General features: G+C 41.4%; 1 protein-coding gene across 3 annotated transcripts in view; it reads right to left on the bottom strand.

Moving 5' to 3' along the window:
• LOC106603706 (protein FAM168A) overlaps positions 1-17,354 on the bottom strand; it is a 45,538-nt gene that overhangs the window by 23,770 nt on the left and 4,414 nt on the right. For all 3 annotated transcript variants that reach the window (XM_014197707.2, XM_014197708.2, XM_014197709.2), the window contains exon 2: positions 1,213-1,304. In XM_014197707.2, coding sequence (XP_014053182.1) covers positions 1,213-1,282 — 70 coding nt within the window. In that variant the 5' untranslated portion in view covers positions 1,283-1,304. The remainder of the gene's footprint in view (positions 1-1,212; positions 1,305-17,354) is intronic.

Raw genomic sequence — 17,354 nt, 5'->3', positions numbered from 1 at the left:
CTCTTCTCCTCTTCCCTTTTCTTGTCTTCCTGCCTTCTTTTTTTCTGCCTGTCTTTGTACACGCCATGTGAATACTCCATTTTCACACAGACGGCTCATTCAATGCATAGACTCATCCAGTGATGAATGCACTCATAGCCGCGGGAAGTAGTTTGGGGGTGGGGGTGTATCATCTATATTGGTCCCCTAATACAGGACTAGTAAAGGCCCAGCGCACTACTTTTGTGAGAAAAAAAAGTTAACTAAATGTATTTGAGTGTTTACCAGCATTTGAATCTGATAATTATCTGTACAACAGTTAATCTGATAATACTTGTGGAATATAAAAATACTTGCTTGGTATACAATATGTTTTCCAGTTTCTTGAAATACTTGGCAAATGCAACTTATTTCTATGTGAAAGCTGAAATCCTCTATTCATTCCTTTTCCATTTTATCCAGAGCAACTTACCGTAGTGAGTGTATACATTTTCATACTTGTCCCCTGTGGGAATTGAACCCACAACCCTAGCATTACAAGTGCCATGCTCCACCAACTGAACCACATCAGCACAAACCACTTGACGTCTCAATGTACTCAATTACTGTATTTTGCATGGTTTTCTTCATGGTGACGGTAAGTCTACAGATACAAACCTAGATGACCAGCTTTTATATTGTCCACTAATACTAGTTAAGGCCCAGTGCACTACTTTTCTGAAAAAAATTGTTTATGTTAGCGGGGACACCTCAAATGCTGCACTGCCCTTGTAAAACAAACAACAAAATTAATCTCCATCGTAAACACAGTCATGAGGATGACAGAAGTGAAAATGCAAAGCAACTGAAATGAATTAAAGCACAAAAGAGAATCAAAGTAATTTCAGTTATTGCCAAGTCATTTCAGTTATTGCCAAGTCATTTCAGTTTATTGCCAAGTCATTTCAGTTTATTGCCAAGTCATTTTAGTTTATTGTAGAAGTGAGACAAGGAGAGCAGGGATGTGGAGGAAATATGTAGGTGATCTAACGCATATAATTAAATAGAGCATCATCCCCTCTAGTAAATTATATATCTCTATGACGTAACTAATCAGTATAAGAACATGATAGAATGCATCTAAAGCTATACATAGGCCTTGCCGAAAGGGCCAAGAAATATTAAGGGAGTACCTGACCACTGTATTGGTACGGTACTGCTGGTTGCTTTTGTTGTTGTTGTTTTGGCACTCACCTGCGTATGCCATGTTCTTGGGGTTCCCGTACGGTGTCCCGGGCTGGACAGGACTATACACAGGATTCATGTCGGAAGACAGTCTACTCTTACTGCAGGGAGAACAGACAGATAGAGAGAAAGAGACAGAGAGACAAAAATAAAAATAAATTCGCAATTAAGTTTTGGAAACATCTACAATACAGTGACCCCCTCTCATATCATTACCAAGCCCTGCAATGCCAAGAACTGAGCAAAGAAAAGAGTCCCCTCATCCAGCTGGTCCTGGGGCTGAGTTCACAAACCTGTTCTACTAACACACTGAAGCCTCAGGACCAGAACATCCAATCAATCAGAATAAACCAAATTACAACACATCTCAAAACAAAACTACATTGCTTATTGGGAAACACAAGCACAAACACAAAGCAAAATGCAGTGCTATCTGGCCCTAAATCGACAGTACACCGTGGCAAACTATTTGACCATGGTTACTGATCAAAACCTTAGAAAAACCTTGACAAAGTACAGGCTCAGTGAGCACAGCCTTGCCATTGAGAAGGGTAGACACAGGAAAACATGGCTCCCTGTAGAGGAAAGGCTGTGCAACCACTGCACAACAGCAGAACATGAGACAGAGCTGCAATCAGAGAGTGTAATTTCCCCAAATTTGAAACCCTTATTCAAGGTTTCAAAGACCTCTCTGATGAGGATAGGCTACCCGTCCTGTTGGGTGAGGACGCAGAGAGCTGTGGGTTGGCAACACACTACATTGCTGCCTGCCATAAGATGAGGGACAGTGTCTGACAGACCAATCAACCTGCACATGTCCTCTATGCTTATTGTTCAATGTATGGTTATTTTGACCCTTGGTTATTGTTGTTACTGTTGTCCCGTTGACAATTTTGATTATTATTATTTTAATATTGTAAATATTCAAAGTAAGCTTTGGCAATATGTACATTGTTACGTCATGCCAATAAAGTAAATTGAATTGAAAAGAATTGAGAGAGAGAGTGAGAGAGAGTGAGAGAGAGCGCAAAAGAGAGAGAGACATGAAAGATTAAATACATGGCTTTCAATAGTTATTAGTTGATGAGAGGAAAAACATGGCTTTCAATAGTTATTAATTGATGAGAGGAAAAACATGGCTTTCAATAGTTATTAATTGAGGATATGCATTAGCTCAGAGGTCCCCATCTTGGAAATGTTCCAGAGCCAGCTTGAAGACATTTGACGTCTGCAAAACTAAACTGTACTCCACAAAAACTACAGTAACTCTCATAATATTGTAGCAGGTATGATCTTGTAATTCGTTTTTTACGATGTCCGTGAGAAGGCAGCAATTTATTTTCACTGGTTAAAAGTAATCCGGGAGAAAATGCCAAGCACACAATACAATCGTTACTCACAAAAATCGGAAAAGAAAAGTATTACGGTATGATGAGCATTACGGTAGTTTAGACTGTTTGGAACATGGGTCAACAGTAAGAACACACAAAGTACAAGCGTGACATACAAGGAAATTCTTCAGCCTGAGCACTTTTGTTCTCCATCCTTTTTTCTCCTTTCCACAACTTCTCTCCACCTCTACCTTTTATCAAACTGTTTCCACCACCAATCTCTTTCACAAAAATGCACGTTTCATATTGGGCAAGATCAGGCAGTCCCTCCCTGTTTCAGTCTATTTTCCCTAATGAACAATAACACGAGCCTGGTTTCCTCATCAGCTGTGTGACCATTGATCAGTCAAACTAGATGAAAGTGACCTCCCGAGTGGCACAGCGGTCTTAGACACTGCATCACAGTGCCACTAAAGTCTGGGGTTTGATCCAACCAGCCGTGACCGGGGGCCCCATAGGGAGTTGCAGCGATGACACAAGATCGTAACTACTATGGATATCACAAAATTGGGGATAAAAAAGGGGGTATAATAATAAAATAAACTAGATGAAAGCAATATGATAAAAGGAAAAATACACACAGGGGTTTCCCGCCTATCCAGTCCTTTCAGTTCAGTGGTCAAAATGATACATTGAAACACAAAGAGGTTTATGTATTGAATTGAAAAAGATAGAGGAGAAGGAGGAGCAGCCAACCGGAGGACATATCAGCAGGGTGTATGACAGTTTATGACATGCAACAATGTTTTGGAACAAGGTTGTCGATTTTCGAAACAGTACACACAAGACACAGGACTGAGACCTTTTGCAAAACAGTAAATGCATTTTTTTGTACGTAGTTGCCTTCTCAAAACAGCAAATACACTCATCAAAAGAACATGACTGCCTGCAAAAAGATTATCACAACCATAGTAATCTCCTGTGGACAGGTGCACGTAACATAAATGGTAGTAGCATCTGTCGACTGTGTGACGCCACGACTAACGAGGAACTTGGTCACTGATCATTTGGACAAATCATGACTTCACAGGTGCTCACATCTTCGGAAGGGGAGGGGACATTTGGCCCATAGACTTTCCTGAAACTGTCTGAGAGTTTCCTTTCAGAGAGGTAGTCTCGGTAGTACATTTTCCATTGTCCAAAAATATAACCACATATACCCCTTGAGTCAAGCTGACAAAACAAAAATTGAGTCTATCTATTATAAAATCCCATTTATCAACAGATTTTATTTGCAGTCACTAAATCAACTATCAATACAACTATCAAAAGGTGCAATATTATGGGCAATTACTCTCCTTTTTCACAAAATAATTTCATACACATCAAATCAAATATTGTTCGTGAGCAAAAAGAAAATGGAAAATAAGCACATTGTGTGCAGGAATAATGAATTGGTTTCATCACAATCCAATTCCATGTATTCGTGTGCATTCAGAAAGTATTCAGACCCCTTCCCCTTTTCCACATTTTGTTGAGTTTACAGCCTTACTCTAAAATGGATTAAATAAAAACAAATCCTCATCAATCTACACACAATACCCCATAATGACAAAGCTTTTACAAAAACAGAAATACCTTATTTACATAAGTATTCAGAACCTTTGCTATGAGACTCCAAATTGAGCTCAGGTGCATTCTGTTTCCATTGATCATCCTTGAGATGTTTCTACAACTTGATTGGAGTCCACCTGTGGTGAATTCAATTGATTAGACATGATTTGGAAAGGCACACACCTGGCTATATAAAGGTCCCACAGTTGACAATGCATGTCAGAGCAAAAACCAAGCCTGAGGTTAAAATAATTCTCCTTGACACAATACAGATCTGGGGAAGGGTACCAAAACTTGTCTGCAGCATTGAAGGACCCAAAGAACACAGTGGCCTCCATCATTCTTAAATTGAAGAAGTTTGGAACCACCAAAACTCTTCCTCGAGCTGGCCGCCCAGCCAAACCGAGCAATAGGGGGAGAAGGGCCTTGGTCAGGGAGGTGACCAAGAACTCGATTGTCACTCCGACAGAGCTCCAGGGTTCCTCTGTGGAGATGTGAGAACCTTCCAGAAGGACAATCTCTGCAGCACTCCACCAATCAGGCCTTTATGGTAGAGTGGCCAGACAGAAGCCACTCCTCAGTAAAAGGCATATGACAGATCACTTGGAGTTTGCCAAAAGGCACCTAAAGGACTCTCAGGCCATGAGAAACAGGATTCTTTGGCCTGAATGCCAAGCGTCATGTCTGGTGGAAACCTGGCACCATCCCTACAGTGAAGCATGGTGGTGGCAGCATCATGCTGTGAGGATGTTTTTCAGTGGCAGGGACTGGGAGACTAGTCAGGATCGAGGGAAAGAGGAATGGAGCAAAGTACAGAGAGATACTTGATAAAACCTGCTCCAGAGCACTCAGGACCTCAGACTGGGGCGAAGGTGCACCTTCCAACAGGACAACGACTCTAAGCACACAGCCAAGACAACGCAGGAGTGGCTTCGGGACAAGTCTCTGAATGTCCTAGAGTTGCCCTGCCAGAGCCCAGACTTGAACCCGATCGAACATTTCTGGATAGACCTCCCCATCCAACCTGACAGAGCATGAGAGGATCTGCAGAGAAGAATGGGAGAAACTCCCCAAATACAGGTGTGCCAAGCTTGTAGTGTCATACCCAAGATGACCCGAGGTTATAATCACTGCCAAATGTGCTTCAACAAAGTACTGAGTAAAGGGTCTGAATACTTATGAAAATGTGATATTTCCATTTTTTTTATACATTTGCAAACATTTCTAAACCTGTTTTTGATTTTCATTATGGAGTACTGTGTGTAGATTGATGAGTAACATTTTATTTAATCAATTTTAGAATAAGGCTGTAATGTAACAAAATGTGGAAAAAGGAAAGGGGTCTGTATACATCCGAATGCACTGAACAAAAATATAAACATGTTAAGTGTTGGTCCCATGTTTCATGAGCTGAAATTAAAGATCCCAGAAATGTTCCATATGCACAAAAAGCTTATTTCTCTCAAATTGTGGGCACAATTTTTTTTACATCCCTGTTAGTGAGCATTTCTCCTTTGCCAAGATAATCTATCCACCTGACAGGTCTGGCATATCAAGAAACTGATTAAACAGCATGATCATTACACAGGGGCACTTTGTGCTGGGGACAATAAAAGGCCACTCTAAAATGTGCAGTTTTGTCACACAACAAATGCCACAGATGTCTCAGGTTTTGGCATGCTGACTGCAGGAATGTCCAACAGAGCTGTTGCCAGAGAATTGAATGTTGATTTCTCTACCATTAGCCGCCTCCAACGTCGTTTTAGAGAATTTGGCAGTACGTCCAACCGACCTCACAACCGTAGACCTCGTGTAACAACGCCAACCCAGGACCGCCACATCCGGCTTCTTCACCTGTGGGATCGTCTTATATAAGCCACCCGGACATCTGATGAAATTTAGGACTATTTCTGTCTATAATAAAATACAATTTGTGGGGGAAAAACTCATTCTGATTGGCTGGGCCTGGCTCCTCAGTGGGTGGGCCTATACCCTCCCAGGCCAACCCATGGCTGCGCCCCTGCCCAGTCATGTGAAATCCATAGATTATGGCCTAAAGAATTTATTTCAATTGACTGATTTCCTTATATGAACGATAACTCAGAAAAAATGTTGAAATTGTTGCATGTTGCATTTACATTTTTGTTCAGTATATAAACTCAGCAAAAAAAGAAACGTCTCTTTTTCAGGACCCTGTCTTTCAAAGATATTTTGTTAAAATCCAAATAACTTCACAGATCTTCATTGTAAAGGCTTTAAACACTGTTTCCCATGCTTGTTCAATGAACCATGAACAATTAATGAACATACACCTGTGGAACGGTTGTTAAGACACTAACAGCTTACAGACGGTAGGCAATTAAGGTCACAGTTATAAAAACTTAGGACACTAAAGAGGCCTTTCTACTGACTCTGAAAAACACCAAAAGAAAGATGCCCAGGGTCCCTGCTCATCTGCGTGAATGTGCCTTAGGCATGCTGCAAGGAGGCATGAGAACTGCAGATGTGGCCAAGGCAATAAATTGAAATGTCCGTACTGTGAGACACCTAAGAGAGCGCTACAGGGAGACAAGACGGACAGCTGATCGTCCTCGCAGTGGCAGACCACGTGTAGCAACATCTGCACAGGATCGGTACATCCGAACATCACACCTGTGGGACAGATACAGGATGGCAACAACAACTGCCCGAATTACACCAGGAACGCACAATCCTTCCATGAGTGCTCAGACTGTCCGCAATAGGCTGAGAGAGGCTGGACTGAGGGATTGTAGGCCTGTTGTAAGGCAGGTCCTCACCAGACATCACTGGCAACAACGTCGCCTATGGGCACAAACCCACCGTCGCTGGACCAGACAGGACTGGCAAAAAGTGCTCTTCACTGACGAGTCGCGGTTTTGTCTCACCAGGGGTGATGGCCGAATTTGCATATATCATTAAAGGAATGAGCAATACACCAAGGCTTGTACTCTGGAGCGAGATCGATTTGGAGGTGGAGGGTCTGTCATGGTCTGGGGCGGTGTGTCACAGCATCATCGGACTGAGCTTGTCGTCATTGCAGGCAATCTCAACGCTGTGCGTTACAGGGAAGACATCCTCCTGCCTCATGTGGTACCCTTCCTGCAGGCTCATCCTGACATGACCCTCCAGCATGACAATGCCACCAGCCATACTGCTCGTTCTGTGCGTGATTTCTTGCAAGACAGGAATGTCAGTGTTCTGCCATAGCCAGCGAAGAGCCCGGATCTCAATCCCATTGAGCACGTCTGGGACCTGTTGGATCGGAGAGTGAGGGCTAGGGCCATTCCCCCTAGAAATGTCCGGGAACTTGCAGGTGCCTTGGTGTAAGAGTGGGATAACATCTCACAGCAAGAACGGGCAAATATGGTGCAGTCCATGAGGAGGAGATGCTCTGCAGTACTTAATGCAGCTGGTGTCCACACCAGATAATGACTTTTGACAATGGAGGAACACAACTGATTTGAATCGATAGGCCTAAATCCACACCAAAGTAAACCTCTAAAACGGAAGGTCACAATGTTGGAAATGACAACTTAGGAGTAACCCGAACTTAGAAGTAACCCAACTTTATTGTCTGCATCTGTGCATGCAATGTTGTCAGAAATCCTAAAAATTAGACAGTCCCCATCACCTAGACCTTTCCATTTATTGTACATGAATTTGCGCTGATGGAGTGATTTCGAACTTTGTGCACTTGTATTTACTGATTGCTGGAGACAGTACACACATTTCTCTTCTGATGAAAACAATGTTTTAATATTCTGGGAACAAAACGGGAATTTTGTATTGACTGATGAGGCAAGAAAGTGATCAGAAGTATGGCAAGTGCATTAAGGCATTTGATAATTGTTGTTCTGCTGTAGATATATTAGACCCCAGAAATGTGATTGAGGGAAAACTGGAATAGCCAAGAAACAGCTGCAGATGGAGAGATAGCGCTTAAAGAAAAGCAGAGTAAAAGGAATGGACAGATAAGAGAAAAGTAAACAGATGGATGGGTTGTGTGTGAGTGTGTGTGTGTGTGTGTGTGTGTGTGTGTGTGTGTGTGTGTGTGTGTGTGTGTGTGTGTGTGTGTGTGTGTGTGTGTGTGTGTGTGTGTGTGTGTGAGGAGTATAAGAGTGATAAACAAAAAATAAACGAAGAGCTCGTCAGATACAAGAAGATGACTGACAAACGACAGAATAAAAAGACATGATCACATGATGGCGGCAGGTAGCCTAGCGGTTAGAGCGTTGGACCAGTAACTGAAAGGCTGCTGGATCGATTCCCTGAGCTGACAAGGTACAAATCTGTTGTTCTGCCCCTAAACAAGGCAGTTAACCCACTGTTCCCCGGTAGGCTGTCATTGTAAATAAGAATTTGTTCATAACTGACTTGCCTAGTTAAATAAAGGTTAAATAAAATAAAATAGATGTCCATTGGGTGGTGGACCATTCTTGACAGACACGGGAAACACCAGTGCTCTTAGCACCTACTACCATACCCCGTTCAAAGGCACTTAAATATTTTATGGCATACATACACAATTCATGTCTCAATTGTCTCAAGGCTTAAAAATGTTTCTTTACCAGTCTCCTCCCCTTCATCTATACTGTTTTAAGTGACATCAATAAGGGATCATAGCTTTCACCTGGTCAGTCTGTCAAATCATGTTCTTAATGATTTGTACACTCAGTGTATATACTACATTGGCCATATACAGTACTGCACATACATATTGGCCAATTACAAATATATTGGCCATATACCACACATATATTGGCCATTTAGAATGTAACCTACCCAACCCTGAAAGCATATATTCTAAATGTAATCCGTTACTGTTACTAGTTACCTGTCCAAAATTGTAAATCAGTAACGTAATAGTGGTCTCTGATTATGTGGTCAGACTCGCTCAGGTGGAACAAACTTAAACTTGTGCCCTTTTTTTAATGCTGAATTGAATGTCATTGAAAAAACAAAAAGGTGTCATAATGTATTTTTTTGCAAACATCCTTTCTGAATTTAAAAGTAATCCAAAAGCAATCATCTATTTTTTTCAAAAGTATCTGTAATCTGATTACAATATTTTAGTTGGTAATGTAACTGATTACAGTTAGTTTTTTTGTACTCATATTACATGTAATCAGTTACTCCTCAACCCTGTATGCTTTCTACATGTATAGTATTATAATTCACTGTATAACATAAGGCCTATACTCTATCACTGAGTAGCAGTTAGAGATATAGAGGAGAGCGTACACTTGAAATCAATCATATGTTTTCACCTAAAACACATGTTTGATATGTCCATGTAGGGGTTTATAATTTAGCCTTTAACACAAGGCCTTTACTCTGATATGACTGTCACTGAGCAGCAGATATGGGAGGGGACTGTAAACCACGGATTGGTAGACACAGAAAATGCAGAGAGGAGAGAGTGGAGTAGGAGGACAGTGAGTAAGCAAATCCTCCTCTCCCTTTCTGTGCTCTAGTGGATAGATTCAAGCACTCCTGCCACTGTCTGGCTAATCATGGATCCTTCTGTAGGTGTTAACACTGCCAGTCTCAGAGGCACCAACACAAACCTCTCATTCAACCATACAAATGTTTACGACGCAAGCATTCACTGTAATATAGTAATAGTATTGTATAGAGTGGAGACAACACGTAAAGCAATATATTGTGCATAAAGGTTGGGAAAGACAATAATATCATAGGAAAAAAAGTACACAAATAGAGAACAAGTCAAGACCTCTGCATTCCACCCAAACCTGTGACATGGAAAGTGCAGAAATAAAACAACAATTTATTCAGGTTTCTCGGTACCAACTCCTTTTTGCATATACTGCAGAGAAAAAAAGTTAAATGTTGAATTATATCACGCTTGTACACTGTAATATATAAATACTGGTAAGGCCTTACGTTGTGTTCATCCACTTTGCATAATTTTGCATTCATCACTTTCAAACATATTCATTTGGTGACATGTTTAGAGGTCGGCAAGACATGAACCTCAACCTGTGTAGCCTATTCAGTGAGGTGAACAATTTCTGAATTTTAGATTGTAATGGACGCATATGATGTCTGTAAAATACTTTTTTGAAGGTTGTACTGATTATGATGAGCTAATGCTAAGCTAATTACCAGCTATATGTGGCACCATGTTTGTTGACATTATACAATGCATTCTGGTTGTAACGTAAATGTCTGTCAGACCAAAGATGTTATAATAAAATGAGGTGAAGGGATGGTTCACTCATCTTTCCAGTACTTCCGGAAGTGAATGATGGTATACGACACACCCCCTTCAACATGCACACTGCAAATAGACCCAACTCATCTTGTAACATCTTATCTTGGTTGACATGATAAAACTGTGTTTGTGCAAAATGTTTGTGAAAAAACTGTGGCCAGCTCAAATGCTGACTGTTGCATCAATCGTAACTTGACGTTCTAAATAAGTGTTCTAATCACACCGGTTTGAGTGCACGCTGCAGGGACCGCTGTAGAATGACCACACCCGTATGTTCATAAGTGTCAAAGGGTTAAGTTCATTGGCTCTCAAAGTTGTCCGTCAAACCCAGTATTATCTCCACCACGGCACCTGCAGTGAAGCGCACTTCTTCTTATTTTTGTTCTTGGGTTCTTAGCCAGATGCGATAAGAGGTAAGTTGCACTTTAATTACCTTCTGCCTTTGGAATATGATATATTTCTGGAGTAAGATAAGTATTTCTAAGATATACAGTACCAGTCAAAGGTTTGGACATACCTACTCATTCCAGGGTTTTCCTTTATTTTTACTATTTTCTACATTGTAGAATAATAACAAAGACATCAAAACTATGAAATAACACATATGGAATCATTTAGTAACCAAAAAAGTGTTAAACACGTCAAAATATATTTTATTTTTGAGATTCTTCAAAGTAGCCACCCTATGCCTTGATGACAGCTTTGCACACTCTTGGCATTCTCTCAACCAGATTCATGAGGTAGTCACCTGGAATGCATTTCAATTAACAGGTGTGCCTTGTTAAAAGTTAATTTGTGGAATTTCTTTCATTCTTAATGTTTGAGCCAATCAGTTCTCGACAAAGCATTTCTGTATGGACCTCGCTTTGTACATGGGGGCATTGTCATGCTGAAACAGGAAAGGGCCTTCTCCAAACTGTTGCCACAAAGTTGGAAGCACAGAATCATCTAGAATGTCATTGTATGCTGTAGCATTAAGATTTCCATTCACTGGAACTATGGGGCCTAGCCGGAACCATGAAAAACAGACCCAGACCATTATTCCTCCTCCACCAAACTTTACAGTTTGCCCTATGCATTCGGGCAGGTAGCATTCTCCTGGCATCCTCCAAACCCAGATTTGTCCGTTAGACTGCCAGATGGTGATGTGCGATTCATTACTCCAGAGAACATGTTTCTGCTGCTCCAGATTACAATGGCGGCGAGCTTTACACCACTCCAGCCGACGCTTGGCATTGCGCATGGTGATCTTAGGCTTGTTATGTGGCTGCTCGGCCATGGAAACCCATTTCATGAAGCTCCTGATGAACAGTTCTTGTGCTGATATTGCTTCCAGAGGCAGTTTGGAACTCGGTAGTGAGTGTTGCAATCGAGGACAGACGATTTTTACGCGCTATATGCTTCAGCACTCTGCTGTCCTGTTCTGTGAGCTTGTGTGGCCTACAACTTCGGGACTGAGCCATTGTTGCTCCTAGACGTTTCCACTTCACAATAACAGCCCTTAGAGTTGACCGGGGCAGCTCTAGCAGGGCAGAAAACTGACTTGTTGGAAAGATGGCATCCTATGACTGTGCCATGTTGAAAGCTAACTAGTAACTAGTTAGCTAGCTTTGGCTAACCCAGAATCTGACAGAAAAAGTTTAATCTCCTGTTTTTAGCTCCCCATATGATCTCTGTTTGTTTGCCTAACTAGCCACCTTGTCGTTGGCATAAAGAGTGACTAGATTAATCAGATGTGTGTGGCAATAGCTAACTAGCTATCACATTAGGTTACAACTAGATAAGCTGTCTAAGCTAGCTAGCTAGCTGCAGTGTCAACCATGTAGCTAGCTAACATTAGCTAGATCTACAGGTCAGTTCCCCACAGCATCCTTCCACGCATTGCTCTCTCACACTCTCTCTGTGTGAATGTCTAAATGTCATTCTGTTTTTAGGACAAGGCCTATAAGCACCTCTGTAATACAGTCAGTGTATCATCTCAGTAAGCTTTTTGTGCCATATATAAATCAAGACTGTTTTGTGTGTCTTTTTATTTACCGCTTGTTGCAGCACAACCGAGTGGCCAGCCAAAAAAAGAAAATACCCTTCAATGTGGAAAGGAGAGACTCGGAAGAGGAGGAGGATGTAGTGTAAATCCAGTTTTGTCTAGAAGGGTTACAGCGTTTGTCAAAAATGTACTTTTCATAGCAGGCTAGGAGGAGTAGGTTAAGGTTAGGAAAAGGGTTAGGGTTAGCTAAAATGCAACAAAAAACTTTCGACGTCAATTTAATTCCATGGTGAAATGTGTCTGATTTGCGTACTAGTAACATGATTTATATTGACATTTCGGTATTGATTGTTTGACCGTTGTAACACTTACCTGTTCATTCTGAGTGAAAAATTAAACATCACACTTGGTGTAAATATTTTTTGTATGCATTCACCATCACATGTACTTGAAACGATAATGTAAAATACATTTTTATTAATGCTATTGAAATTGTAAAATTATTCCAATGTCTCGAGTACCATATACCTTTTTATGAAATTGTGCACATTGTTAGATATTCAATCAACATTGAATGACCGAAATTGAAACTGTACAGCCTTTGTTTGACGTCAGTCTTCTTTGAAGAATACCTGTGCTGGGGGACATTTGCAAGATGGTGCTGACAGGCTTTAACAATAAATTAATGTCAAATCAATTGTTGTCTTTTTGGTTTGTTGTCACAGTTTACCATAAGGTGCAAACATTACCAGATATGTTTGCCCTCTGGTTGGTATTGTCATCGGAACAATTTAGTCCTTTTTGAGCAGACTAAGGGTGATGTATCTATTTGATAAGCATTCTGTACAATAGAAATAAAGTATTTCCTAATTTTCCATGGCAATCTACTGTGGCAATTTACCCAACACTTTTTATGAATGGAAACTAATGTTGGTGTACTGTTATTTTATTTGCTTACTATTTATGTTATCCAAAAGTGTCTGGTATGGTAATTTCTTATCAAGAAAAATAAGGTATGGTCCTGGACTGTCCATATTTGAAATGTCTAACTACATCAAGTCAATCAGTAGATTGCATTATTGGTATCAGAAGGGCTTGGGGCAGAATCAAACCCACACCAACACGGTAGGCCTATACATACGCTGAAGGCAGTGGCCCTAACTGCTACACCACCCCAGGCCACGATTTAACTCAATTTTGACAGTTCATTTGTAACCTTCGGATACACTCGATTCTTATTATTATAAAAAAAATATATATATTGTTTTATCTTCACCCCTTTTTCTCCCCAATTGGTAGTTACAGTCTTGTCCCATCACTGAAACTCTAGTCCAGACTTGGTCGAGAGCCATGCGTCCTCTGAACCACGACCCTGCCAAGCCGCACTGCTTGTTTAACCCGGAAGCCAGCCACGCCAATGTGTCGGAGGGAACACTATCCAGCTGGAAACCGAAGTCAGCTTGTAGGAGTATGAGTGCAATGGGACAAGGAAATCCCAGCCGGCCAAACCTTCCCCTAACCCGGACGACGCTGGGTCCATTGTGCACCACCTCATGGGTCTCCCGGTCAAAGCTGGCACACAGTCTGGGATTGAACCCGGGTCTGTAGTGACACCTCAAGCCTTAGACCGCTGCGCCACTCGGGAGGTCCCACACTAGACACTTGTATGTCATAGCCTAGTGGAGACCAATAACTATCTTGCGTTATTAAGCTATATAAAACAACATTTGTTGATGTGTATGTGTACATGTCAATGTTGCAGTAATAGGACCTAAGCCTATAGAGATATAATTATTTTAAGATACTGAGCCCTGATCCCAATGACTCGACTGCCCCTGAGTGGAAAGAAAGAGAACTGCTCATTTTTAGCCAACCACAAGGATCATTTTCCTGATGCATCAGGAAAATTCTCTGCAACAAGAGTGATCAAGTTAAGATCTGACATCTGTAGATCTGATCCTATCCATGATATTGCCTTGGTATTTAGCACAGCCAGGTTAGAAGGTCAATGTGATGACTTTATAGGCTACCTTCAAAAGAACCTCCCAGAATCACTAATTCCTTATCCTATCACCCAGCACCATCTATTGCCTTTAATCACCTCCTTTCTCCTTTTCTCTTCCTTCCTAATTTTATCCTTCCTTTTTTCAAACGAAAAACCTGCTGAAACAGAGTTAAAAAGCTATATAGTAGCACACACCACTGCAGGCTACTCTCTGATAGATGGAGAGGAGAGTACAACGCTTTGGCTCGCCAAGCTCCAGAACTTTTCAGGAGCTTTGCAGAAGCGTTGTGGCTTAGCCACGCGTCATTGGAATGCATTGCAGCCAGGACTACTCCACTCCTGATTGTGGAGGGCTGTCTGTTGCCAGGCCCCGTATATCGAGCACCGAGAGTCTCCAAGAAGGAGATACATTTTTCGCATTTTGCTCCCCAACGGCAAACAAGTGTTTACATTCTTGCCACCCACAGGCGACATGACATGGCGGCTATTATAGTCTCCTCAGACGCAGACACTCGGATCAAGGTAAACAAAATGGCAGTGCGAGAGAGTGACTTATGATCGAGTCAAAGCAACATCTTTCGAGCTTATTCCATAGATCTCTTTTTTCAAGTCCAGTGCTGAATCCTCATCCTCAACTATAAGCGATGAGAAAGGACTGGGGTGGAGATTTGTTGTCTTTTTTTTACATACCCGGCTGCACCTATCGAGATAAAGTGAGACAAAGCTATGACCCTACAGGTTAAGAGCCGATAGGCATCCTAAGGTTGTTACGAGTCATTGTAGACTCAAACACACCCCCTTTGGCAGCCTCCTGGGGAGGGTTCAGAGGTACGACGTTCCAAAAAAAACAACTCCGACATTCCATCATTCCACAGTACATAGAGGAGGCCTATGGAACGGCAGAAGATAATGTTGTACACACATTCCAGCCCTGAGCTAACCCATAGAAAAATCCTGTGTCTGTCAGCTACTCAGATCTTCATCAAATCCCACAAATGAAGGGGAGGGAAGGGCTCAAGAGAACATATGGAGGTTAGAGGAAGAGAGGAAAGGAATGAACCTATGACGTCAGAGGAGGTAGAGAAAGGAGGGATGAGTTTTTTTGTGCCTCCTTTACTATAGCAAAACAGAGCAGTTACAGAAGCTGCAGGACTGGAGAATGAGATGGGGTGCATCCAAAATGGCATCCCATTCCCTATTTAGTGCATTACTTTTGACTATATAGTGCACTACTTTAGACTACAGCTTGCATAGAGCCCACCAAGGACTTTTTCTTTCTCTCTCCTCAATTTTGAGAACAGAAACCATTTCAAGATCGCACTCCTCTCCTCCCTGAGATAGAAAATGATTTGTCAGCCAGCAGTCAGCCAAGAGATGAAATGACCACTATTTTCACTGTGAGCCTGCATGCCTCACTGGGTGGTTGTGTCCGTCAGGGTTTCCGTTAGGTAATAGGCGGCTTTTGGACGCATTCTTCTTTTTTAAACTGGTAAATACAATTGTCATCGGCCAGTTGTCCAGGAGAAGAAAAAAATCCCATTGCAAAATAATGCTTTTTTGCCTATTCATTGATGGAAATATCAGCCAATGCAAATACATTTAACCGGTCATGCTTATTGGTCTATGGGTTAATTTGCACAATTCTGCATATAGATACAGAGCCAAGTTTGAGTGGAGTCAAACATGCGCTTTTATAAGCACAATCATTGTACAACAATTCTAAATGCAATCGTGCGTTAAACAGTTTTGATGGTTACGATTAAAAAGAGCTACTATTTGTATTTTTCAACTGGTAATTGAAGTGTGCTTCTCATTCGCCATTCAAGTGCTTAGGCAATGGTAGGCAGGCTTCAGCGTGTCAAACCACTTTGCAATGTGAGTTGGAGCTAGTATGCATTTTGAAAACATAAACGTAATTGTGTGAAACCTGAACATTTTACCTTGCTTCAAAGTAGCCGAGACAAAATCTGTTTCTATAAACGTGGAGGCAAATATTTTATAAAGACTTCTATATGCCATTGAAATGTGGCACATTTCTCTCATATTCCATTGGTTTTCAAACCAACTTTCTTTCATTGTCCAGTAGCCAAAGGCACAATCCTAGTCATATTAGCAACCCATGCTAGTTGTTAAACATTTCTAACTGATATTTTCATCCGAATGTACAGTGCGCATTTGACAAATGTTTTTCCCACAAACATTCGCGCGTGTGTGCATTGCTGCCCTTATAATGTTAAGAAACAATAGTTTATCAACATTTTAAGCTAAACATTTTGATCTGTTTCATCAACCTCAATGCCCTTTAAAGTTATTTTGATGTACTGGTTGTATGAATTTGGGATCTATCGTCCCACAACTCTCTCAGAGTTAGTTTGGAATAGGCTATTTATTTTTTGCACGGAATGGCACGCTGACCAATAGTATAGGTCAACTTTTTTACTATGGGGTATAATAGATTGACAGAGACTAGTGATTTGTCTGTCCGTTACTCGTTTTGTTGGCAGATGAAAGGCAAATGTGGACAGTTATTCTAACATCTTCAGTGTGCATCGGAATTCGTAAAGGACGCACCCCGTTTCATCCTGGAGTTGCATGTTCTGTTCAAATGAATTACGATAATCTAAATGTGTTGTCTGTCATTCTGAGCACTGTGGGTGGACGCCCTTACACAAACAATGCATATGCGTCCGGTAAATTTCTCAGATGTCAGGTAAATTTAAAATGCTACCGTGAAATGTCCGACGCCACATTTTTGTAACATAAACCCTGTTATGTGTGTGTGTGTGTGTGCATGTTTGTGAGTGTGGGAATGAGTTGTTACTGCAAGTATGTTTGGGATGAAGGAGGGCGGTCCATGGCCAGTTCAGATTCCATCAGACATGACTGCCCCTAAGGACAGAGCAACGATCCAATCAGCTTCCTACTTCTTGGTCCGATCCTCCCACTGACCTGACCCCT

This window comes from Salmo salar, chromosome ssa04 (genome assembly GCF_905237065.1).
Source record: "Salmo salar chromosome ssa04, Ssal_v3.1, whole genome shotgun sequence".
NCBI classification, from domain to species: domain Eukaryota; kingdom Metazoa; phylum Chordata; class Actinopteri; order Salmoniformes; family Salmonidae; genus Salmo; species Salmo salar.
Note: the sequence above shows the minus strand (reverse complement) of the source record. Positions and strands in the feature narration are given on the sequence as shown.